The following is a 25008-nucleotide window of genomic DNA, read 5'->3' as shown; positions in this document are numbered from 1 at the left end:
CCCCTTCCCCCCTTCCCTCTCTGCGCCAGCTGGCAGATCCCTTCCCTCACTGGCCCTGGCAGCTGGCAGGCTAGGATCGGTTTGGGGACAGCAGGTGGGGGGTCCCCAGCTGCCAGCTAATGCCATGAAGAATAGCCTGGCTTGTCCCCCTCCTTGCAAAAGGGGACAAGGAGGAGGCCCAGCAAAGTCCTTGAATGCTGATGTAAGATGAGGTGCAAGAGGTGGCTGGGGGCCAGATGTGGCCAAAACTGCTCTTAGTGTAGGGTTAGTCTTGCCATGTCCCACATGTCTGCGTTGGGTGGGAGCGCACAAGGTGGGCAGGCAGCATCTCTGGGTGCACAGCACCACTGCTCCTGCTCCCCAGTATCACAGCATCCCCTTCTATACCCCTGTGCCCCTGCCTCCTGCAGCCTGGAGCTGACTGCTCACACAAGGGGTTCTCCTTCTCCTGCCAGCTGCTCACATCCATCATCCAGGCACAAGAGGGGGGCAGGACCACAGCCTGGGCCCACCTGGCCCTACCAGCTGCCCCGGCAGCCGGGCACTGGCCCTGTATCCCCCTTGGGCTGCGCTTCGTTCTGCCCCAGGCCCGCGGCCACAGGAATGTCACTCCCGTGGGCACAAGGGGCCTTTGTGTGAGCAGAGTCAGCAGGCTGGGCCATGCCCCAGCCCAGCATCCCCAGTGGGGCTGGGGAGAGCCACAGCTGAGGGTATGTGTGTGGGCAGCAGCTGCCACCAGCATAGCCTCGCAGCTCCCAGCCAGGCTCAGCCGTGTCTCCACTGCTACAAGAGCTGCCAGGGATTAAGTCCCCCTCCCCATCCTCCTCATCCCTCTGGCACCAACAGCCAGGCAGTGGGAGCATCCTGCAACCAGGGCAGAGCTGGCACCTCCTTGGTGAGCCTCAGCACGCATACCAAGGGATGCCATGGGCTTGGCCGCCCCAACGGGAGTGGGAAGGCTGGAGACGTGGGGTGAGGGCCAAGAGCACCAGGCAGCAGCTGCTGGCTTCGGCTTTTTTCAACAGCTGCCATCTCAGCGCCAGCAACAGGGAATGTGCATGGGCTGGGGCTTTCCAGGGCCTGGCCACGGTGCGTTAAACAAACTATTTATAGTGCTTACGTCCCTCCCCAGCAGGAATGGCCAGCGTTCCTCCTGTGCAAGTCTGGGCACTCGGGTGCTGCTGGTGTCCCCACCACCAATACCCTCCCCCATCCCCACCAGAAGGGCCAGGTCTCCTCAAAGGAAGGACTTTTGGACCCTCTCCTTTTCCTTTCCCTCCCATTTCTATTAGCTCCCAGTTCCATGCCCAGAGCAAGATTTGCAGCAAACGTCACACACCATGTGAAAAGATGCCTAAGGGGCATTACCTTCTTCCCAGCACCCCTGCTCCCTGCTAAATCCTCTGGAGACTTCAAGCATTGGCAGGTGGCTCTGTCCGCTGTGCCAGCCTCTGAGGTGGCATGAGGGTCTTGCCCTCCCACAGAGCCAAGATGCTGTTCTGGGAGCAGGCTGGGTGCTGGCAGGTCACTCATGGGGCAAAGGCCAGGGATCTGGCCCCTTCTCAAAGCCTGTGCCAGCTTTACCTGCTGGCTGACAGGGCATGAGGTTGCTCAGAAGCCATTTCCTCCGCCAATGGGAAGCAGTGAGCAAGGCGCCCTACCAGGAGGTAGCACAACCACACCCTGCCCAAAGGCTGGCACATCCCACACCACTGCCCCTCCAACCAAGTTGGCCTCCCAGCAAGCCATCCTCTCCCTGAGGAGAGGGAGGTGCTGGCTGGCTCCAGCCCAGGATCTGCGCTCAGAAGATGTGTGGGCTGTGAGCTCACCCCTGCTCAGCAGCAAGAAGGAAGAGGCTGGGCTTTGTGCAAGCCAAATCCCCAGGGCTTTGAGATGGCTGAGAGGAGAAGACAAGAGGACCGGTTTTCACAGACCTGCCACCACCCTATGGACAGACCCTGAAGCTGGGCTGCTTCCAGCCCTGCTCTCCCATGGCTGGCACTGCTCAGTCCCACAGCCTTGCACTTGCCTCACACCACCCAGATGCATCTCCCGCTGATGTCCAGCTGCGAACTGACCACCTTGAGACAAATAAGTGCTACAGAGGGGTACACAGTGCCTGTTTGGGCTCAGGAAGTGGATCACAGCCCTCCCTGGCAATTAAATAAGGGATTGGTTATGCAATTGGTACAATAAGGTAAATGGATGCCTGAAAGGAAGCAGCCTTGATTTGTACTCAGCAAAAAGAGGAGCCAGCCACCTGATGAGGGATTTTAAGCCCCTTGATGAAAAGTGATGAAGGCTGGACAAGAAAAAAGGTTTAGAGACAGAGCAGTGACTGCAGGAGCAGAAAGTCCTCTGTGGATCAGAGAGGTTACAGCAAGGCTTTACGTGTCTTAGCCCAGGAAACACAAAGGCACAGGACTCCAGTACCCCAAGTCTTGTGTTTGGAAGTAGGTACCGGTGGGATTTCATTTCCTTCGAGGCTGCATTCCCTTTCCAGTTGTGTGTGACTTACCAGAGGAGCAGGGTTAAATCCCTTCACCTCCCTGGGCTGTCCTTTTACCCAGCTTGTGAAACGAGGCTGAAAGCCCCTCACTTTTGAGATGGTGAAAGCAACTCGGCAACATCTCTACGTTTTTGGCAGAGACAAAAATCTGACTCTTTACGAGTCCCAAGAGCTTGGCAAACAAGCCCTGCCCCACTTTCCACCCAGTACCGGGATGTTGCAAGCATCTGGCTCTCAGAGCGTGGTAACCCCTCCTGCCATCACCTGTGCTTACTCGCAGGGAAGGAGCATGTTTCTGCAGAGGCTGCACACTGAAGCCCCTTTGTTCCCAAGGGATTTTCCACCACACACTCCCCCTCCCCGCCTTATGTATCTCTGCTACACTGTGCTCAGACACAATGCCCCAGGAAGATGCTGCAACATTTCTGCTGTAACACCTCTGCATCTGGCCAGCACCTCCCTTTCCCTGTGAAGCTGAAGGAGAGGATTGCCCCGGGAGGCACAGTAGGACAGGCAGTTCCCCTGGCTCAGGCAGGGCTTTTCCTAGGAATAGGTAAGACTCCCTGGGGAATATGATCTCCGCTCTCCTCCATCACCAGTCACTACCGCTGACCAGGGACACTGCACTTTTCATCCCAGCCCACTTAAGAGGTGGGACCCTGCAAAAGCCCCTGTCACAATGAGGGGACTATTCCTGCTGGGGCTGTACTGCTGGGGAAATCGAGGCACTGAGCAAGGCAGAGACTTAGCCGGGATCAGCTGCAGCACAGTGAACCCAGGAGTCTCAAGAGCAGGCCAAGTGTTGCCCTCCTGATAAAAGGAGAAAGCTCCCTCCCAGGGATGCGTAAATCCTGACACAGCTGTAGCAAACCTTCGGGTCCTGCTTCCTCCACCCGAGCTCTTCCCACTCCCCATCACACTGCTGGCATGGGGCCTGCAGCAGCATGCACCTGCACCACAGCCCTCTGACCACAGCAGACCTGGAGCCTGGGAGGCTCCAGGAGCCTCCAGGAGGCCAGTCCCAAGGGGCTGACGTCAGCCCCGGTCCTTGCAGCTCCCGGGCCTGGAGCTGAGCTGTTAGGAAGCTGTTTCTGGTTTTGGCACATGATGTCTCTGTGCTGAGGCACAGCCAGCCCACTTTCTTCATCCACGACTGGCTTCCCGAGAGGAATCCACAGGGCTGGGAAAGGTCATTCTGGCTGAACTAACCACCCTTGGATGGGACTCACGGGGCAAGGGACAGCTTGCATCAGGCAGGCTGGGAGATAGAGCAGTGGCTTTCAGTCCCCTGTGTCTGTTCATTATCCTAAATTCTTCTTGAGTGCGAGCCAGCAGTAGGGCCTTGGCAGGGGTTTTGAAGGGAACAACAAGGGGAGGAAACAAAGCCAGACAGCCACCAGGAACAAAACAAAGGTTAGGCACAGGAGGGAAGCTGAAGAGCACAGACATGACCCATGGACCTTCCTGCCTGCACTCTCACTCTGCCTAGCTTATGCTCCTCTGGCCTGCTGGGCCCTGGCTGTTTGCCCCAAGCAGTTTCAGCTTGGGAGCACAGCGGGAAAGCATGGGACCAGCCAGATCCCCAGAGGAGTGCCCCATCTGCTCCTCTGTTCTTCAAGTACTGGGGCATCCCTTGCCTGATCTCCCTGGGGGTCTGCTTGGGCTGCATTCCTGGCCCTCGTGGGAGCAGGGTTGTGACTGCTGGCGCTGGCAGAGAATGACAGGCAATGGACCTGGCTGACTGCTCAGGGGCTTCAGCAAAGCCTTGTAGTGAAACAGGACCCCATCCTGCCAGCCCACATTTCTGTGGTGGGCAGATGTTGTTCCTCCCTCACCCCTCTTTCTTCCTCCAGCACTGCCACCCCGACAAATGTTGTCCTGGGATGAGGAGCAGTATCACTTACAGAGAACATGTGTCTGGCCCGGGAGGAGGGGGCATTTAAATGGGCAGCTGTTTTTTGTTGTTGTTGTGCCTTGCTCTGAAGCTGTTCCTGCCATTTGGGCTGGTGGCAGGTCCACGTGGGGGGAGCTGAGCAGTACAGGCTCCGCTGGGAGAGAGGGCAGAACAGTGTCCCAGAGCGGGAAGGATCCCAAGGAGGGTAAGAGTGACCAGGGGAAGAGGTGGGGAGGAGAGCGATTCCCTCCAAGTGCTTCCACTCCGAGCCTCCTCCAGGCAGCCCCCCTGCTGAGGGGCTCCCACTTCCCACTCGGCTCGGAAGGTCCGCAGCGTGAGGAGCTGCTGGGCAGCCCCCGATCCGCCAAGTTCCCCTCGGGGGCGGAGGCGGGGGCGGGCGGCGGGGCCTGAGGGTGCTCCCGCAGGCTCGGGGGCCAGCATGCCCGCCCCGCCGCTGGCCGCCCCGCTGCTGCGCGCCCTGCTCGCCCGCCTGCTGCCGCTGGCCCGCCAGCGCCTGCTGCCGCCGCTCCGCCGCCTGGGCCGCCGGCTGCGCTCCCGGGAGAGCCGCCAGGCCCTGCTCACCTGCCTGCTCTGCCTCCTCAACCTGCGCAAGAGGGTGGACGACTGAAGCCGGCCGGGGACGGGACGGGCAGGGCGCGGCGCGGGCGGCTCTCCTCCGCCTCCCCTGCCCGCCGCGGGGAGGAGGGACCCGGGCAGGGGAGGGGACGCACCCCGGCAGGGGCGGAGGGTCCGGCCAGGCCGCCCCGCGCCTTGCCGCTCCGGCCATGGGAGCTGGGCCGCCCCCCGCGCCGCTGCCCCCTGCCGCCGGGCCGCCCCGCTGAGCGCCCCCGCGGGAAGGGGCGGCCCCGCCGCCGCCGCCCGCCCCGGGGAAGGAGTCGGAGCCGCCCGGGCCATCTCCATCACCGGCGCTCCCGGGCTGCCGCTTCGCCTCACGGTGCCCGGGCCGGCCCCCCCGGCTGCCCCCCTGCCTGGCGGCGGGGAGGGCGAAGATGTCGGGCAGCACGGCGAGGAAGGTCCAGCCCTTCACAATCAGCACCAAGCTGTCGCTGCCCAAGTGTGCCGCCGACTGCCCCAGGGACGCCTGCCCCAGCATCGCGCTCGCCTCCGCTCTGGACAATCACCGCGGCCTCCGCCGCAGCCTCAACGAGCGCATCTCCCTCTACCTGGCCCAAGCCCGGGCCAGCCCCGCCGCCCCCGAGGGCCAGCCCCGCAGCCCCAGCCCCGGCGATGAAGCGGGGACTGACGAGGAGCGGCTGAACCGCAACTCCCTCGTCCGCTCCATTAAGAAGATCACGCTGTCCAACTGGCACGGGGAAGCTGGCGCGGGAAACGCGGGGGGACACGGGGACCCTGCTCGGACCGGCGGCGAGAGGAACCACAACAACAACAACAGCAGGCCAGGGAAAGCTCAGTTCAAGGTAAGCGATCCCTGTACCCTGCGCCCTGCTCTCTCCCCGTCTTCCCTGCGGCTCCCTGTTCCTGGCTGCCAAGCGGACAGGTAGGTTCTGGGGGGGCTCCGACCGGGGAGAGGATGGCTGTTGCCTTGTCCCCGTGCTCTCCAGGCAGCGGTCGCTACAGGGGCTCCCCGAGTAGTTGCTTTTCTCCCACGTCCTGTTCACTACCTCCCCCTCTCCCCCCCCCCGCACTTCTCTGTACCGTCAGGCAGGAGGGGTCTTTGCAGGTGAGCTGGAGATGAGCTTTCCCTAGAACTTAGATGACCCAGAAAAAGCTCTATCCCAGAGCCCGGCTATGGAGGGCTCAGCTCTTGGGATGTCCCTGATCATGTAGTTATGTGTGGGGAGCTGGGAACTCGCTCTCCCGTTTACCGGAGGGGAAACGGAGGCATGGAGAAGGGAAGTGACTCATGAAGGAGTACACAGGCAGACAGAGCCGGGACGAGGCTAGGAACAGGACCCAGGGCTCCCGGCACCCCGCCCTCTGAGTCTGAGCACTAACAGGCACGGAATCCATCAGTGCCAGCGCCCGGGAGACCCCCTGCGTGGCCGAGATGGGGCGGAAAAGAGTTGGGAGATGTCGATGTCGCAGTCGCTAGCAAGAGCAGGCAGGAGCTCCTTGGGATTTAACCCTGACCCACAACAGCTGGTTTCCCGGCGGGATAGCGCTAGAGAGAGCCGCACAGCCCACTGCCAAAACCCTTGTCTTCATTGCCAATAAAGGCCAGGCACAGCCTCTCAAGAGCTGCCGCTTCCTCCGGCATGCAGGCAGCTCCTCGCTGGGCGGCCGGAGTCTGCGCAGCCCAAGGGGCATCGGCATGAGGGCTCCCCTCTTTCATATAAGGTAGGGACATGTGCTCGGCACCGCGGTGTAGTGCAGGACTCTCGGGAAGATGCCAGAATCAGTCCCTCCCCTCTGTCCGGCCTGCGGAGGTGGAGCTGGAAGCGGGGGCAGGCTGCAAGATGGAGCTTTGGGAGGGAGAGTGGGAGCCAGAGAGCAAGGGAAAGCATTCATTAGGCGGGATGGCAACCAGGGGAGAGAAGGGAACGCTGTCCCCTGCTCAGAGCACATTAGGGCTTTCTCAAGCGTGTCCCGTGGTCCGTGGCTCTGCTTTTCACTCCTGCCCTGTAGGAATGGGGGACTCCTCTGGGATGAGCACAGTGCAGCCCGGGACAGGCTGTCCCTGCTCGTCTTGCTCATGGGAAGTCAATGACACCTCCTTTTCTATGGGAATGCAGTGAACGTATGTGCCGTGTTTGTTTTGCTTTTAACGGGGGGAAGAAGCACTCATAGAGGAGGCAGCTGAGGCTGCTGCACTCATTTCACGTGTGGCTTTGCTTATGTTGTGAAGCCTGGAGTCCTGCCAGGGAGCGGTTAGCACAGCACCTCACGGATGCCGAGGAAAGTGCAGCTCCTTCTCCCAGCCTTCGGTTGCTGCGAGAGTTGTTTTGCTGGAGCGAGTACCCAGCTCCGGCCGGAGGGACCGGGGGAGGAGGGGCAGTCCCGGTGGAGCGGCTCTGCGGGAAGGATGAAGTCATCCCTATGCCGGCAGCCCTGTTTTCCTGCAGCTGACGGGTGGCAAGACGGGGACTTTAAATAAAGCTCTTGTGTCACCTGCAGGCTTGTCTACCACGGCTGAGCCCTCGGGGGGGTTTGCGGGCTGCAGCCGGCATGGGACGCTGCTGCCTAGAAGAGGAGCTTCCTGGGGCCTTATGGCCTGTGAGCACTTCATGTTTAGCTCCCTCCCGTTCCCTAAATGGGCATCCAACCCTCTCAGCTCCACGGTCGGGCAGAGGGTGCCTTCTCTTTCTGGCAGCCTCCTGACAAACATGCTGAGCTCTCACTGGGTCTGCTGGGCCATGACTCAGCCTCGCTCCCTTTCTGCCCTTCCCACTCAGGATGGGATGCTGTGGTGAGGTTCAGTGGTCTGTGCTCTTCAGTCACCATCTGAACTCCTCAGTCGCCTGGAAAGGTCTGATGGTGCTGGTCTCCCAGGGGTTGAACGGATTGTGGGGCTCCAAGCCTTTCTGGTGGCAGCAGCTCTAGCTCTGGGGGATGCCATCTATCTTGGGGCTCTTCTTCAGTCCCACAGAGATGGTAGGAAGTGACTTTCTGCTCGGCAAGTGGGTCTTGCTTTGCCTAAGTTGGTTCTCTGTAGACACTGTCCCCAATCTGGAGTGGTCTGAGTGGTGGTAGGCTGGGTCTGGCTCTGGCTGATCCACCACCCTGTTAGCTGTGGCCTCAGAGGAGACCAGGGAGGGGGTTTCAGGGCAGGGCATGTTGGTCATCACCTCGTGCTTCCCTGTGCAGGCTTGGATGGCTGTTAGAGAAACAGCAAGGTAGCCCTGGTGAGGGAGTGGTTTGAGGTCCCTAAATTGGTCTGCTATATCTGACTGGCCAAGAAAAGATTCGTCCATAGAGGATGAGAGTAATTGCCCTTGTGCATGATCCAAGCAGTCCCACGCACCTCTCCTCTTGGGGCCAGGCTCTGTTAAGGATAAGGTAACACAAAGTTCATCCTGGACCTCCTTTCTGTGCCTGGCTGCAGCTTCTTCCTGCCTCTCCTGCTCCCAGCCTCTCCCCTGTCCCGAGGGTGCCTTCCCTTTGAGTCAGCTGCCCCCTTAACTCTTACCTCCCAGAGAGGTCAAGGTCAGGGATCAGCAGCTGAAAGGATTCAGGTTCATGCCAGTGGGGTTATTGTCCTTCTGTGCCTTCAAACTTCTGCCCTGATGTTCTGGAGATGGGTGGGGGGCTGACCCCGAGCATTCTTAGGTGACCAGTGGCCAACGATAACCACTGGATGGGTTTCTGCTGGCTTTGGAGCCGAATTGAGGGAAAAAAGGGTGTGTGGAGGGGGGAGCTAAAGTGGAGTAAACTGAACAAATCAAGCTTAGGAGCTCTTGCCACTTGCTGAACGTGTGGCAGGAGCTGCAGATGCTGCCTGGAGGAGCCTGGCCTGGATGCATAAGGAGGGCTGGGCAAGAGCCCAGCGAAGCAGTGTCTGGGTACTGCTGGCAGCCTCCTCTGGCTCAGGGCAAGAGGAGGCAGGCACCTGCTTCTCCATCCCCTTGGCTGCTGGGAAGGCTGAGCACTTCCAGGCTCATGGCTGTACCTTTCTGTCTCTAGGTCTTCCTTAGGAAGGATGTGGATGCAGAGGATGAGCAGCAGGAGGCTGGAAGTCTGTGGACTGGTGGTTTCTGCTCTCTGGTGGACAGAGGATCTCCCCTCAATGCGGTATGTTCCCCTGCCCTCACTGTCTAGAGGGTCTGACCCAGGGGCAGAGCTAGGGGCTGAGCAGGCAAGGGTGGCTGCTGGTGGTCTGTCCAGGATGGAGCCTCACTGCTTTAAATGAGTGAGGGGACAAGCTGGGCACGACAGGGTAAAGGGATAGCCTTCAGGCCAGTGCCCAGAGGTTTTATTGCTTCCAATGGAGATGGATTGCAGGCTGCTCCAGCCCTGGCTGTGTCAAGAGACTGAAGATCCTGGAGTTGGAGGAGGGCCTGAGAATCTGTGTTGCTACAAAAAAAAAAAAAAAAAAAAAGGAATTAAAAAAATAAGAAAAAGACAGAGGATTTCTCTAGCTTTTGTGGTTAGGCAGAAGGGCTTTGAAAAGCAACTTCCATGCCATCTGTGGGGCAGCACATGCCAGAGTGCTTAGAGAGCCTGAAACAGTTGCCTGAACCCTGCTGCTCCACAGGCTCCTGGGAGCTTGCACCCTGGCAGGCTTGGGTGCAGCTGGAACTCTACTGGGCAGCTCACACCCAGACCCCTCAAAAAGAGAGAGCTGCCCCAGGCCAGCCCCAGGAGCGATTTCTGCCTAGTGAACCCTGCACCTTCAGGTTTCTCCTGAAGATGCTCAGGCTCCGCTTTGCTGCTGGTTAGTGTGCGGTGAGGTCCCTGTCCCTGGGAAGCAGGTTGGGAAGCAAGTGCACGGGTGGCTGTGCCATCCCCTGGGCTTGTGCAGCTAGGCCCGGGGCTGAGCTTGGAGGGGGGCTAGTGCTTTTGCTGCCTGACCTTCACCATCACCCCTGGCGGAGCTGGAGCCCTGACAGAGCGTTTCGTCAGCGCCGGCCGCCCACGAGGCCGAGCCCCGAGGGGGATGCTGTGCTTCCTGCCCCCCGCTGCTGCTCGCTGAGATGGAGGTCTCGGGGTGCCCCTGAAGGAGTGGTGGGCTGAGCTCACTGGGGACCTGCCCCACTCTTCCACCCTCCCCTTCCCTGGCGATGTACCTTGTGGTGACACCAAACAGATGCTGCAGACACGAATGCTCCTCACAGGGGCATGCAGCCTCAGGCTGGAGGAGCAGCAAGCTCTGCATCTGCCTCCAAAGTGGGCATGAGGACTAGCTAGGGTGCTGAGTGCCAGCCTGCCAGCTGGAAGTGACCCAGGGCTGAGGGACAGCCTGGCAACCTGCTGCCAGGGCTGCAAAAGCCACCGGTGTGGCCTTGGTAGAGGGGAGCTGTGCCTCAGGGTGTTGGGAAAGAGCCCCAGATAGGTCGGTGAAGCAGTGGGATCAGAGATAAGGCAGGCTGACACACTTTATCTGGGTTTCCAAAACGCTCCTGGGAGGCAATGAGTAGTCCCTGGAACAGCATGTTGACCCCCTCACCTCTGCCCAACACAGTTGGCAGGACCCCCACCATCATTGCCCTGGAAAGAGAGCCCCAAGGGCAAGGAGCCCGCAGCGGCACCAAGATGCAGCGGGCGAAGTGGCGTGGGAGTGTCCCCCCTCCTTGACCCAAGCCCTCTGGTAGCCCAGTTCAACCGGGAGATGCTGCAGGTGAGGCCAGCTGGGGTGCCTGCCCAGGGGGGCTGCTTGGGGGGCAGGGCAGGGGGGGCCACCGGCAGCCTTTCATGTGAGCTGCGGGGTGGGGTGCGCGGCAGGGAGGGCTGAACTCCCGGCCCCGAGCGAAGCCATGGTTGTGGCATGAGATCATTTTTGGCTGCCTCTGCCTGGCTGTCAGCCCCGGGGAGAGGGGGTCAGCCCACACCAGGGCCCTGCTTCCTCCCCACGTGCGCATGCTCCTGCTGTCCCTCATCTTCCTCTTCCTCCTCCTCCCAGCCCCTGTCCCTCCCCAGAAGCGTGGGAATGGGGATGGTGTGGGGGGGGGAGCTGCTTCCACACCATGCTGGGGAGGGTGAATGGGTGCTTGCACAGGGGAGCTGAGCACAGAGGGGGGAGATGCTTTTGTGCAAGGACGTCCTGTGCAGAAACCCCCAGTCTGGCCTGCCGGGGGGGGCTCAGCTCCTCCTGCTGGGCTGGGGCAAGCAGATGCTGGAAAAAAAACAAGATGCTGCTTGCTTTCTCACCTCCATTGCTGCTGGCATAATCCTGAACCCCATTTCTGGCCTGTTCTCACTTAGAGCAAGCAGATTGTCAGCCAAAAGGGTTCCCTCTGGTCCTTTTTGTGGCTTTGGGAGGGTTTGGGCTTAAGTCTCTGAAGCTGCATCCTCAGGGCTCTGGCAGAGGCACCGGGCAACATGTCTCTTGCCACCTTTCAGGCAGAGGGCTGGGTGCGAGGCAAGCTGCGGGACCTGAAGGATGGCTGTGACCTCCAGGACTGGGAGGAGGTGGCTCAGACCCTGCAACGGGACATGAAGGATTTTGAGAACACGCTGATAAAGCTCAATCAGGTGAGGCTGGGCAGCAGCATGGCTCCCATTCCCCACAGCACCTGTGTCTCTGGGCTCTCTGCTTGTGGGAGGTCTCTGGGAGCCTCTGACACTGAGTGGGTCCCTTGGCCCCACAGATGGGCGAGCAACTGATGTGGCGGGTGAGCCCCAGTGCCGATGGGGTGCGGAGGCAGCTGCTGGCCCTGCGGGACCAGTGGCAACTCCTGAAGCAGACAGCTGCCAGCCAGAACAAAGCCCTGGGGGGGCTGCGGAGCCTGCAGGACTTCAACAGAAAAGCAGAGCAGCTGGAGGCATGGATCAGGCACAAGGTATGAGTGTAGGGAGCATGGTGCAGGGTGGGGGACAGCCTCACTACCTCCACCCTCTCACACCCTTCCCTGGCCCAGGAGGAGAAGCCCTCGCTGGCAGCCCTCCTGCAGGAAAGCCCAGACAAGATCCAGCTCACTCGCCGCATCCTTGACTTGAAGCAGGTGAGAGGCTGCTTGGGGGTTGCTGGTGTGCCAGGGAGCCCCAAACCCCACCATCCCTCGGGTCCCTAGGCTGGGCCATGGTACAGGTCCCTGGCAGAGGAGCAGGAGGGATGGTTGGGGAATGCTGATGTCTGTCCCTCTGCTTGGGCCAGGAGGAGCAGCAGTTCCAGAGTCTGCATGAGGAGCTGAACAGTCTGGCCCAGAAGCTGGAGAAACAAGGCAAAAGTGAGAGCAGGAGCATCTCAGCCCGGCGCAAGCACCTCAATAAAACGTGAGCAGAGGACATACAGGCTGAGCAGCAGCAAGCCGGGTGCAGGGAGCCGACAGGCTGGGAAGCAGGACCCTCTGAGCCTCTCGCCTGCCTCCCCTCACCTCTCCTCTGCACAGCTCCTCAGGAGAATATGGACTGCCCTTCACCTCTCCCCTTCCACTTGCACAGGTGGCTGCGGCTGCAGGGCACCCTGAAGGAGCACCATGAGGCTCTGCAGCTCGCTCTGGAGGTGGCCTCCTTTCTCCAGCAAGCAGATACCCTGCTCAGGGCCATCCATGCCAAGGTATCAGCATTGGAGCCAGAGTCAGCCTGGTGCAGGGCTGTTGCGTGGCCAGAGCAAAACTGGGCAGGCAGCACCTTGCTCTCATCCTCTGTGGGAGAGCTGCTTTGGTCCTGGCACCCTTAGACTGGGGCTCAGGTAGAGAGCTGGGGAACAGAGCCTGGTCTACAAAGGGGAGTCAAAGTGGCAGGCATGGCTTTGCAGTGTCCGTTTCTATCAGAGATCCATCCTCCTTCCGCTGCTGACTCCAGCTTCTTCTTACAGCAGAAGAGCATTTGTGTTCTGGGGAAGCCAGGGGAGGGTGAGCCATGCCGGGATCGAGATGTCAGGGACATGGCCAGCCAGGTGATGGTAAGTGCAAGGCTATGCCTCATCCTGTGGGAGCGTTCCAATGGAGGGGGGATGTGTGCCATCCTGGGTCAGTGCTGACACTGGCAGGGCTGGGGGCTTGATGGGCGCCCCACAGCCACGTGGGGTGGCTGGGGCTGTGTGAAGGATGGGGGAGCTGCCTCACGGGCAACAGGGGTCTGGGCTCGGTGCCTGCTGCCTCTCCTGCTCCTGCAGTGCTGGTGGTGGGTTGCCATCATGCACTTGCCCTGTGGCTGCGTTGGCTCATCCCGTGCCAGCCCTGTCATCGCTGCCTGGCTGTTCTCTCCTCCAGATGCTGGATGTGACTGTGTCCCAGCTCCTCAGCCTGCAGCCCAGCCTGGCAGCACGACTCACCCCCAAGCACCGAGATGTCAAGGAGAGGTGGGCACAGCTCCAGCAGGCACTGAGGTAGGGCTGTCCAGCAGGAGACCCAGGGCCCAACACTGACCCCCCCCAAGTGTAGGAGCCAGAGGCTTGGGGAAAGACCTGGGTTAGCCCCCGGCAGGCTGTCTCTGGGCACCAGCTCCACTGCAGGTCTCTCTTTTCTCCATCCTCTGCTCCCCTGGGCCTCCCTTGCACCCATTTCCCAGGACGGAAAAGGCTCCAGCGCTGGTGAGCAGTTCCCTGGGGAGCAAAGCTGTGGCTCCAAGCACGGAGCCCCAGGATGACAGCAGCCGTGGGACTGTGGGGAAGGAAGCAGGAGACAAACGGACAAGAGGCCCTGGGAGCACGGTGAGCACTTCCTTCTTCTGGGCATCTCCAGCAGCTCTATGTCAAGAGAACAGGGGAGCTTGTGGGGAAGGGGTTCAGGAGTTGGATTGAGTATGCCTGTATCCTGGCCCCACCGCTTACAGGAGGTGGTAAGTGCCAGGCCCAGGGCAAAGTGATAGATCCCTTGGGCTGGCAAAGGAGGAACGGGAGCCTTTGTGCTGTAGGTGCTGAAGGATGTGCCGGGGAAGACAGAGGAGCATGGGAGAGGGGAGAAGAGCAGCCCTGGCTCTCCAGCAACGGGGCAGCCCCCTCATGGCTGGGACAGCAAAAGGTACTGGCTTATGGAGATGGCTGTGGGGAGTGGGCTGGGGTTGGAGGGGATGGCAGTCTCCTGTGAAAGGGGGAACCTTGTAGTCCAGACTGTCCCGCTCTCAGCAGGAGGAGGAGAGAGACAGAGGCTGAGTGGGGAATGCGGCAGGCAGAGGCCCAGGTGCAGGATGTCTGTCAGGTGGTGAATGTGGTAATGTCTCCCCACGAGTCCCCTATGTTCCCTGCCCAGTCAGGGGAGCTTGTGTTGAGGGGCGACTCCCTTCCTGACCCCCTCCTGCTGCTTGTGGGCACGCGTGCTTGTGCACGCATGCTCGTCCCTGGTCTGGGCAGTAACGCACCATGTCCCCCTGCTCCTTGGCAGACTGTGTGCCAACACAAGGAGAGTGGGGGTCCTGGCATCCCCTCGCATCTACTGGGGGACATGAAGAGCCTGGAAGTAGCACGAAAGCAGCGGGAGCCCCTGGACCCCAGCTCCAGTGCCAGGGCTGTGCTCTTGGTGAGTCCCCTTGGGTTGGGGCAGGGGAACACACCAGGCGGAGCCCATCCTAACTGCCCTACCTGCTTCCCAGGAGGGGCCAGAGCCAGGGGGGCCTCTGGGCAGCCCACCGGTGGAGGCCATGCTGCGGGAACTGGGGGAGCTGTGGGAGGACCTGCAGAGGAAGCACCAGGAGAATGGCGCTGTGCTACAGGAAATTGATAAGGTATGTGGTGGCAGGGCTGGGGTGGCCAGGGGCTGGGGTGGCCCAGTTCCAGCAGCTTCTGAGGATCAGCAAGCAAGGCTGGTACCTGCTCAGATGGGATCCACAGCATTGGCACTGACATCTCCAGCTGGCTTCACAGCCTGTGCTCTGCTCCAACTGTGCTGCTCAAGCTGCCAGTGCCGCGGTACCTGCAGCAGGTGGCACGGTGGCTCCTGCCTCCCCTGGGCAGCTTGGAGCCAGGCTGAGGGGCTCCCCACTCTCCCTGCAGGCACTGAGGCTCGTGGGGGAGCTGGACCGGGCTGAGCGGTGGCTGCAGTCTGTGGCCGGGTCGCTCTCAGAGCCAGCCACCATGAGGAGCCCCGTGGAGCTGCGCCGGGACCTGGAGGAGACGGGACAGCTGGAGAGACAGCTCCTGCTGTGTGGCCTCAAGCTCCAGGGGCTGCGGGAGGAGGCAGCGGGCGAGTCACCTGCTGAGCATGAAGGGGCGAGGAAGATGCAAAGAAAGGTGGAGATGGTGGAGGAGAAGTGAGTCCTGGGGGAAGGTGCTTCCTCTCTGGTCCCAGGTTGGGCGGGGAGGAGGATACTCATGCCGAAGAGGTGTGACAAGGTGCCCGGGGAGGTGTGGGGAAGAGACTACTCGTCCCAGGGAGGTGTGGGGAGGAGGATGCTGGCCTCCAGGAGATGAAGAGGCTGCTGGCACCTGTGACAGGGGCCTGTCCCTGCAGGTTGGCACGTGTGCAGGCAACCCTGCAGCGCCGGGTAGCAGACCTGCGTGACTCCCTGGTGCTGTCTGAGTTCCTGCAGGACCTGCAAGAGGAGGAGGCACGGAGCCAGCAGGGACCTGCAGCAGTGAGTAGTGGGGCCAGGCATCCCTTGGGATCATCCAGCACCTGGGACTGGCCCAAGGGGTTAGTGCGTGGCTGGCAGGAGGAGCCCATGGGTGATCCCTCTGGCCCAGCTGCCCAGGAGGTTACTCACAATCTCCTTCACACCTGGTGTCTCTCTGTTGGCTTCAGCCAGGGAGCAGGCGTTGTGGCTCACAGGGGTCTTTTCCCCTGCTCTCGGCCCAGGCTGGGCAGCCGCCAAGCAGCGAGGACATGAGCCGGCCCTTGGGAGAGCTGCAGGAAGCCGTGGAAATGTTGAATGATGTGGCAAAGGAGCGGGAGCGGGTCATGGAGGTGGCTGCGGAGACAGAGAGCCTGGAGCGCCTGGTAGGGGACAGAGGCAGGGGATCTGGAGATGCAGCTGGGTGGTCCCCCTGCAGCTGGAAGTGCCAGCTAGTCAGGAGAGGGCATGGACCTCAGCTAGTCCCAGAGGGACACAAGGGTGTTGGGATACATGGGGGCTGCTCTGTGTGAGGCTAGTACCCCTGTACCTCCTGTGGCTGGTGCTTCCTGCCCTTTTGCAGGCACATGGCAGGGTGCCCCCAGGCTGGGGTGGGGCCATGTGGCAAGTGATGGCAGAGGGGGTCCCACACCAGGGCTCATCTCTCTTCCCCTTTTCCAGGTGGCAGAAGTGTCCCCACGCCTGGAGGCCCTTCGATGCAGAGCCGAGGCACTGGCTCGTGCCACTGCCCAAGCTGAGAGTGGCTTCACCACAGTGAAGAGTGAGAAGGATCTCCAGGGGCTGCAGGGCTTGCTGAGCCAGCAGCAGGAGATGGAGGTGAGACCCAGGGAATGCCATGTCCATGGGTGTGTGGCCGGCTGTGCCTGTGCTTGGGAGGTGTCCTGAGGAGGTGTGGGCCCCTGGGGACCCAGGTGTTAGAAATTTTGGCACACCATGGCAGGCTGGGCTGGAATTTTCCAGCAGAGCTGAGCCCTGCCCCGCTCTGCTCCCCACTGCCAACGTGCGTCAGCTCTCGTGCCTGGCTGCCAGCACCTCTCTGTCTTCCCGCTGGTAGGGAGGTGACTCACATGGGAAGAGCAGGGAAACCAGGCAGCCCTCCACTTTGCCCATCCTCCTCACCGAGGGTGGCTCTGCCCACACTCCGCAGTCCCTGTGCCAGCATCCTCCCCTCCATCCCTGCATCCTCCCACATCCAGAAGTTGGATGCATTCTGAACCTTTTCTGCCTTTAGCATGTGATGTCGGAGACCCTGAAGGGGCAGCTGGAGGAGCTGGAGAGGGCAGCTGCCCACTTGCAAGAACTCTGCCCTGCTCAGCTGTGCCCTGTCAGTCAGGAGGTGCAGAGGACGCTGCAGGCCTGGGCAGGGCTGCAGGAACTGCTGCGGGAGACCCGGGCCCGTGTACAGCAGGCGGGCCGGCTGTGGCACTTCTTCAAGGATTACTTGGCCATGATGTAAGTGGTGATGGGATGGCAGGATGGCCTCTGGGCGGTTAGGCAGGAGCTGGCATGAGCGTGGCTTTGCCACAGCGTGGGCTGCTGGCAAGTACGTGGGCAGCACCAGAGCTGCACCCAGGCATGACCATGGGGAGCCTGGAACTAAGGGCTGCCTGGGAGCCCACAGCATGTTGCCCTGCCCCACCAGATCTGCTGCTGAGCCACCCCAGCGGGCTCCTTCCAGCCATCCCTGTGCCTGGGAATGTGTTCCCTGGGGTCTGCAGGGCTGAGGTGGGGTCAGGTTGTTTCTCAGTCCCCTCAGCCCATCCTTCACGTGCCCACAGCTCCTGGACAGAGGACACACGGGCTCAGATCTTCTCCGAGAGCCCAAGTGGCCATGGTTTTCCAGAGGCTCCATGTGAGGAACTGGAGAGGAGGATTGAAGGGAAGCTCAAGGAGTTTGAGGCACTGGCAGCAGTGGGGCAGGAGCTGGTGTCTGAGGAGCACTACCTGAGCCCAACGGTAAGGGAGAGGAATGGGGGGAGATTTGCACCCCAAGAAATCCTCTGGGGTACTGTCCCTGGTGAGAGAGCAAGGTGTGGGCACAGAGCCTCAGCAAGGGGTACAGGGCTACCCATGTGTCTCTGGGGCTGCTCAGGGCTGGAGGGGTTTCACCCAGCAAAGGATGCTGAGACCTGAGGTGATGCAACTGATCCTCCCCCCTCCCAAAACTCCTCTGAACTGCCCTACAGTGTGTTCCTGGGCCAGGGGTCCTTGTGGGCTGCCCAGCATCTTTTCTTTCCTCAGATAAAGGAACGCTTGGAGGAGCTGCAGAGCATGCTGGGCTGGGTGCTGGTGCGTTGGCGAGCCCAAAAGCACCAGCGGGACCCAGGGAGCAAGCAGCAGGAAAGACGGGACACAGAGAGTCCCGTGGGCACATCCCCCACCAGCCAAGTGAGTACTGTCCTGGTCTGAGTCAAGCAGTGACAGTGACAGAGGATGAGAGTAGCAGAGGCACCAGATGGAGTGGGTGGTGCAGAAGCACGGGAGGGACATGTAATGTCTACGGGTGATACCCCTGGGACTCTCAGGGGTTCAGAGAGGACAAAAATAACACTGTCCTGAGAAAGTGTGTAGGCCTTGGCAGCCCTCCTACCTCTCTTGCCTCACTGCCCTAGGAGCAGCGTGCCACAGGTCCTCGGCCCCAGCTGGAGAGCATCTGCAGCCCAGCGGGATTCATGCCCTGCTCCCTCCAGGAGCCCATGCAAGGACTGGGGCGGCAGGTGCCAGTGGCAACAGCCAGCTCTCCACTGCCATCACCTGACTCCCCACTGCCATCACCCCTCTTGGGTGCCCCATTGGAAGTGGAGAGGAGCTGGGGGGAGCCCAGAAGCTTGACACCTCACAGTGCAGAACCCCCCGAGGAGGCTGCCATCTGGGATCCCTCTGAGACCTCCACGCTGCTGCTGCCACCGAGGGGCCCCGGTGGGCTGGGGGGGACAGTCAACCTCATCCTCAGCATCAGCAAGAAGGGTGAGAAGAAGAAGAACGTGCAGATGGTGACCAGTGGTGAGCAGCCAGCAGAAGAGGTTGTCCGGACGGTATGTGGGGGATGGTAATTGTTTTTAGCAGGACAGAGGAGGAGCACCCAGTGCCTGTGCAGCCAGCACAGCTCCCCTTGCCCCTGTCCCCATGTGTCCCATGCTGGTGCTCCCTCCCAGGCTGTTTGCAAGAGAGCTATTGGGATGAAGGACCTTCAGCTGTGCTGATGCTGAGCGGTGCCCGAGGGCTGAGCACCAGCTTTTGTCACCTGCCTTTGCCTGTGCTCTCCTGCTGTGGCTCCTTGCCTACTCTGCTTTCAACTCTGTCTCTCTCTCTTCCCCTGCTCAGCTCCCTGCCACTAAACCCTCAAGCTGTAAAACCTTTTGGAAGCGTTGCCAGGGGCTTTTAGGAAACACTTGGGGTAGCTTAAAGCGAAAGAGAAAGCCACCTCGCCAGCCAGTGGAAGAGGTAACATCCCCAGAGGAGGCTGCATGCCGGGCAGAGCAGCTGCATGGCATGAACCCACCTGATACTGACCCATCTGGGCATGCCACCATGCCCTGCTGGCAGTGGTCCCCCAGGAGAGGGGAAACCCTTCCCAGTTCCATGGGCTCCAGAGCATGGGTGCTGGGGCATGCAAAGAGGAGGCTCAGATGGTGGGAGTTTGGCCCCCTGGGTAGGTGGTTTTGGTGGCTGCAAGAAGCACAGGGAGACATTGCTGGGGGGCAGCAGCAGTTCCTCATGCAGCCAACTGAAGGGGGAAGAGCTGGATGGGGCCATGTGAGGGTGCATGTGTTGGGGGGGCATGCTGTGAGGTGCATGTCTTGTAGTCCAGGGCCTGGGGGCTCAGCATTTTGCTGGGGCTTCCATCCATTCATTACTTTAGGCCTGGCACAAAGAGCTTTGTGCAAGACGCCCTGAGGGCAGCACCGGCTGGGGCCCCTTTGTGGGAAGAGGGAAAGGGGCTGGAGAGGCAGAAAGGCATTGAGGTGTGGCTAGGGGCTGCCAGGATGGCTGAGGGTAATGGGCCTCTCCAGCCTAAGGGCTACAGGCAGACACCCCTCCAGATCCTTCTCTTTCATCCTTTTGGCTGCAGGAACCCAGACAGTGGGTGGCTGGAGACTCAGCCAGCTAGGACCCAGCTGTGGCAAGGCTGGAGAGGGTGTCTGCAGGGAAGGGGAGGAGGCTGTGCTCAGCCCCTGCCCTCGCAATCAACTGCTGCCTGGGGACATGTAGCAGCGGCAGGGACAGGCAGCAGTGACTACTGTCTCCACAGCCACCCAAAAGTGGTGGCTTGAAGGGCAGCAGTGCCATAGGGCATAGGCAGCCCCCACTGCATCCCACCTGGAAGACTCTGTCATGAGCAAGGGATCCCCTGCCTGTCTCTTCCCTGCCTGTGCTGAGGAGGGAGCAGCCTTTGGGAAGCTGGGCTGAAGCTGTGCTTCTCCCAGCTCTGCATATGCCGCTGGCGATCATTTTTGGCTGCCTGTCTCCTGCCCTGCTCCCTGCCTGCCCAGACACAGCATGGAGAAGGGGCAGTCAGTGCAGGAGGATGGAGGCCGCGGCCATGGGGGGTCACCCCTCTCTCCTCTGTGTTCCCAGGTGCAGCAGGTGGAGGCCAGGAAAACCTGTGACTCCAAGCGGCCGCCCGCTGCTGCCCGCTGCCCTCTGGCACCCAGTGACGGGACCCTAGCCACGTCCCACACGCTGCCCAAGACCGGGGCTGGCTCCCTCTTCAACAGCCTGCAGCGGCGGGAGCGGGCGCGGGCCGAGCAGGCGCGGCTGCTGACCCTGCAGGGCATCATGGGCGCCAGCTCCCTGCAGCCCCCGCCCGAGGAGCACCACGGCCCCAGCAACACGTGGCCGCAGAAGTGCGGCCGGAGGAAGGGGGGCCCGGGGGCAGCCGCCTCTGGAGTTGGGGAGCTGCTGCTCTACGTCAGGAACCCGCTGGTGCGGGACATCGACGCCGAGTGTGGGGCAGCCCCGGAGGGCCCCCGCCTCCCTGACTCAAAAGCCACGTGCCCCCACCTGGCCCTGGGCTCGGTGCTTAGCCTGGAGCTGCCCCGAGACGTGTCAGTCCTGGGGTGCCACCAAGGGGCCACGGTGCCACGGGGGGAGGCGGAGGGGCAGGAGCAGAGGCAGGGCAGGAAGGTGAGGCCATGGAAGCCCAGGGGCACGCATGGGGCCAGATGGCAGGAGGAGGTGGATGTAGATAAGCACAGTCCTCAGGTGCCCGGTGATGGAATGGGGACATCCCCTAAGAGTGAACGAGGAACATGGTTTGAGGAGGTGAGCTTCAACCCCAGCTACAGCAGCCAAAGGGCGTACTGCGCCAGGGATGAGTGCTGGAGCCCGCAGCGCCCTGGCAGCACCAGCAAAGAACTCCAGGACTTCAGGCCGAGCCAGCCATCCCACACCGGTGTGCTGCATGGGTGGGTTGGCCAGGAGGAGGACAAGCTGACCACCCGACTGGGCCAGGACAGCAGTCCCAGCACCATTGGCAGGGCCAGGCACCACGAAGCCACTCGGCTGGAGCTCAGGCCATCCCCTGCCAGCATCCCCAGCAGGGCAGAAGCCATCCCAAGCAGACAGCAGCCAACCCGCAGCGCCCAGCCTGGTGGGCCCCTGGCTTCCCCTGCTGCCCCCACTCAGCTCTCGGTCTTCGAGTGGGCACTGGGGTCCCTGCAGCCCCCTAGCCCTGTGCCAGACACCAGGGAGGTGTGCCACCCTGCCCACGGGCAGTTTGAGGAAGAGGAGGAGGAGCTGCAGGCTATCTGGGATAGGGTAGGCGAGCAGCAGGTACCCAGCCCGCCAGCCAGCAGCCATGCCTGCCGTGGGCAGAGGAGCAAGGGGGACAGCCTGCCCAGCCCTGACGCCACTGCCAGCGGGCCTCTCATCCTCTTGGCAGACAATAACGTGCTGGTGGCCAAGTTCACTCTTCCCACCGCTGCCCGGCTCCTCCACAGCCCAGCAGGAGATAAGAGCCCCAGCGTGGGGCACAGCGGTGGTGGCAGCCCCAGCAAGCACGGGGCATCCCCCTGCATGGAAGAGCTGGTGACCGCAGCCTCCTTGGACAGCCCGAGTGCCTGGGATCGGCGGAGGCAAGGTGAAGAGGAGAGAGAAGGCGGCAAGGTGAGGGCTGGGGGCTTTCCCACAGGGTCAGGCAGAGGAGTGTGGGACACCCCAGGCAGTATCTGCTGAATTTTGGTGTCCCTGCTGCATGCAACTCCCCCACCAGCAAGTCAGCGCTTCACCCCAAAAGCCTACAAACAGTCCAGCCCCTACCCAGGCCAGAAAATTGCTCCTGTCATTCCATTCCCCCCTTGGCATCCCCTTGGGGATGGGTCAGACAGACTATGCATCCAACCTCCATGCTGCTTCACTCACTCCCTGTCCCCTTGTACCCCATTCCCCTTGCAGGCCTATCCCAGTAAAGCAGAGTTTCAGATGATGGAGGGGACGCTGGAAAGGAAGCATGTGTTGCAAACAGGAGGGAAGAAGGTACGGATGTGGCTGCGGGCCTTCCCCTTTGGAACTGCAGTGCTGGGACCTGCTGGGGAAAGAACCAAGTTTTGGGGTGGGAGCAAAGGCAAGGAAGCTCTTGGCACTATCATGGGGGTGCTGCAGGCCACTCTGGGAGGGCAGAGACTACCAGGACTGGGGGAGCATTTTTGGGGCAGAGGATCACCTGTCTTCTCCCAAACCTGCTGGTGTCACAGCTGTCCCCTCTTGTGTCTCTCAGGCCAACTGCCGTGCCTGGGGCCTCTTCCATGCTGTGCTGATGAGGCAGACACTGTGCTTCTACCAGGACCGGAGGGACAGCCTCAAGGTGTGGTGGAGAAGAGCAGGGGGAATGGCTGGTGGTGGGGCATGGGGCTGGCAGCGGGGCACCCTCACCCCTGCGGCTGGTGAGGGCAGAACTTGCCAACCCAACTGTTGTTCTTGCTGTTTCCTGTTCTGCAGAGCTCTGTGGTAGCCCTTCCACTAAACCTCTCTGGGGCAGTTTGCACCCTGGACACTGAGTACACCAAGAAGACCAACTGCTTCAGGCTACAGTGAGTCACCCCACCCCAGGGCAGATGGGGTCTCATAGCTATAGCCCTCCCTAGGTGGAAGGAGCTTTGCTCTCCTGGGTCAGACAATACCTCCAGCCAGGGCCAGCTCACTCTGGTGCCTGGATAAGGATTTCCTCCCTTTCCCCTTTCCCCTTCCTTCCCCTCCCCTCTTTACCAGGCTGGTGGGGGCTGTGCTGTCTGCACCCCATGTCTGCCTCATTGCTGACTTTTCTACCCTTGCAGGCTGCGGGATGGTTCTGAGTACCTCCTGAGGGCCCCCTCACAGCCCCTCATGAACGAATGGGTCTCCAAGCTGCAGCAAAACTCAGGTGAGCTGCCCTTGCTGGCAGAGCAGGGGCCCAGCTATATGCAGTTACCATGGGCATGCAGCCCCTGACAAGCCCTCTGATACCTGGGGGAGTCAGAAGAGAAGCAGCATGGCATTGCTTCTGGTTTGTGCATCCTTCTAACCTGCTTCAGAAACAGCAGTTCTCTGCCAGGCAGGAATTGGAGGCATTTTCACACCACATACGGAGTTATAAATCAGGAATAGCAGGTCTGACGTCAGTGGAGCCTCAGTAGCAAAAAGCCAGTGTCAGGAAAATTATAATTGTGCATTGGTCTTCCTTCAGCTCCTCTGCAAGGCCTGGAAACCCCTTGCCTGCCCTCCAGGCAAGGAAATCTGTAATATCGAGGTCTTCCTCCTGCTGTACCTGTACCCAAGGGAGCTCAGGCCCCATCATAAAATCCTAGGCTGGTTGGCAGGGTCAAGAGCTGGTGCTACAGCAGGAGGTCTGAGTAGCCAGCCATGCAGCATGGGCATCTGGGTAGCTTGGCTGGCCAGAACTGGGGCTGGCTCTGTGGGATGCTCTTGTGTGGTACCAGCACCCAGCAGGATGTTTGCTGTGCCCCCAGGTTTCCCTGAAGTGGATTACTTCCAGGCAGCAGCACAGCGTGTCGAGGGCACCGGCGGTGCTGGGGGGTGAGTAGCCAGGACCTGGCCAGCCAAGTTTTGTTATTTCAGCTCTCTCCTGTGCTTGCTGCTGTGCTCTGCTCCAGCAGGCAATGGTGGGCCAGTCTGGTTCACTAAACCTCTGTTACTTTCCAGTTTCAGCAAGGTCCCCAGCCCTGGAAGCTCCCACCTCCAGGGACATCATCAGGTCACAACTGCCAAGAGCCAGGAGATCGTGGTGCTACCCCGATCAAACGCCCCGCTGCCGCAGCCTCTGAGCAGCAAGGATGGCCCAGCCGATGGGACTGTGGCTGCAGCAGGTGACTTCCCCACCTGGCTGGGCTCTGCTGTCCTCTCTCTCCTCTACCCAGCCAAGAGAGGTGCAAGGCACTGACCAGGGGATTCTGTCTGTTGCTTGGTCTTGAACTCAGTGGGGTCTGGGACAGGAGTCCTGGAGCCCCTTGCCCAGGAATGGGAATGAGGGAAGGACCAGTTACTTCCCTTTACTTCCTGGGATATTCGGATAATCATGCAAGTTTCCCTGTCCTCTTTGGGGCTAACATGGGGGTGTCCTGTGGTGGCCTTGCCTTACGGCATGTATCCATTCTGCTTCAGAGGATGCTCATTGGGCCGGGCACAGGGAGCAGCGGTGGTCACCGAGGGGGTCCCCCGGGCTGTGGGACAACAGCTGCCAAGAAGATGACTACGGGCTGGTGGCCAACAAGAGGAGGTCCTACTCCTTCACCTCAGGTATGCCTCTGGTTTTGCTGTCACTGCCAGGAGGTGGCACCAAAGCCCCTGTCTCTGCAGACACAGGAGGGCAGGTGTGTTACTGCTTCAGCACCCACCCAGTCTCACATCCCTGCACTCTGGGCTGCAGCACCCCCCGACTTGGGGAGGGCTTTGTGGGGCTGGAAGAACCTGATGCTACCCTGCCCTCCCTCCTGACTGCTCCCTCTTGCAGCCACCTACCAGAAGATCACCCCAGTGGCGGCACCCAAGGAGCCTGTGGAGGCTGGGGGCAGCTACTCGGTCACGCTGTACATCGGGGAGCAAGCCTCGGCTGTGCCACGGGCACGCTGCCACTCCTTTGTGGCCCGGCCAGGGAGCCCACGGGGCACGCTGGGGGAGAAGACCCCCGGCCCCTCTCGCCCCAAGAACAAATCAGTCTTCAAGAAGTTCTTCGGCAAGAAGGAGTGAGACCCAGCAGAGGGGAGAGAAAAGCCCCAACCCTGCCCTTTATCCTTCTCTCGGGTGCCATCCTGGCCTGGTCTCCACTCCTAGCACCAGCTCACTGCTCACTGTCTCCCAGGGGGAAAGAGGCTGCGACAAGCAGCTCCACTCCAGCTGGCCCTGGGGGCTCCACTGCACCCCAGCCACCACTGCCTCTGGCCTCAGCCCGGCGCTGAGCACCCCTCCTGCCTGCCTGCTGGGTGCTCTGACTGGGTGCTGCCAGCTCCCCAGGTGCCTTGCTGACACAGAGCACAAGCAGGGGTAGGGGGATGGTTATTTTTATTAAAAAACAAACAAGACA

The 25008-nt window shown here is 61.1% G+C and overlaps 1 protein-coding gene across 8 annotated transcripts; it reads left to right on the top strand.

The window, feature by feature from the left end:
* The first annotated feature begins 5206 nt into the window (after positions 1 to 5206).
* Positions 5207 to 25008, top strand: LOC127382371 (uncharacterized). Of its 8 annotated transcripts, none has more exons than XM_051613899.1 (33): positions 5208 to 5842; positions 9006 to 9113; positions 10504 to 10659; positions 11382 to 11513; positions 11630 to 11821; positions 11900 to 11983; positions 12136 to 12254; positions 12423 to 12537; positions 12802 to 12885; positions 13196 to 13311; positions 13494 to 13635; positions 13839 to 13945; positions 14050 to 14134; positions 14306 to 14440; positions 14514 to 14645; positions 14914 to 15170; positions 15371 to 15494; positions 15662 to 15856; positions 16152 to 16307; positions 16723 to 16943; positions 17270 to 17447; positions 17733 to 17879; positions 18104 to 18526; positions 18816 to 18935; positions 20070 to 21599; positions 21888 to 21968; positions 22210 to 22296; positions 22431 to 22522; positions 22766 to 22851; positions 23438 to 23504; positions 23631 to 23794; positions 24090 to 24224; positions 24439 to 25008. In XM_051613899.1, exons 1-33 carry the CDS (start codon positions 5414 to 5416, stop codon positions 24672 to 24674), a joined length of 6435 nt encoding a protein of 2144 aa, XP_051469859.1. In that variant the 5' UTR covers positions 5208 to 5413; the 3' UTR covers positions 24675 to 25008. The 8 variants fall into 8 exon arrangements, with proteins under 8 accessions (XP_051469864.1, XP_051469859.1, XP_051469858.1 ...); XM_051613898.1 differs by having other exon boundaries at positions 12799 to 12885; positions 14053 to 14134; XM_051613901.1 differs by having other exon boundaries at positions 12799 to 12885; positions 14050 to 14104.

This window comes from Apus apus, chromosome 3, assembly GCF_020740795.1.
Source record: "Apus apus isolate bApuApu2 chromosome 3, bApuApu2.pri.cur, whole genome shotgun sequence".
NCBI lineage: Eukaryota > Metazoa > Chordata > Aves > Apodiformes > Apodidae > Apus > Apus apus.
The sequence above is the reverse complement of the archived record's forward strand: the minus strand, read 5'-3'. Positions and strand labels throughout refer to the sequence as shown.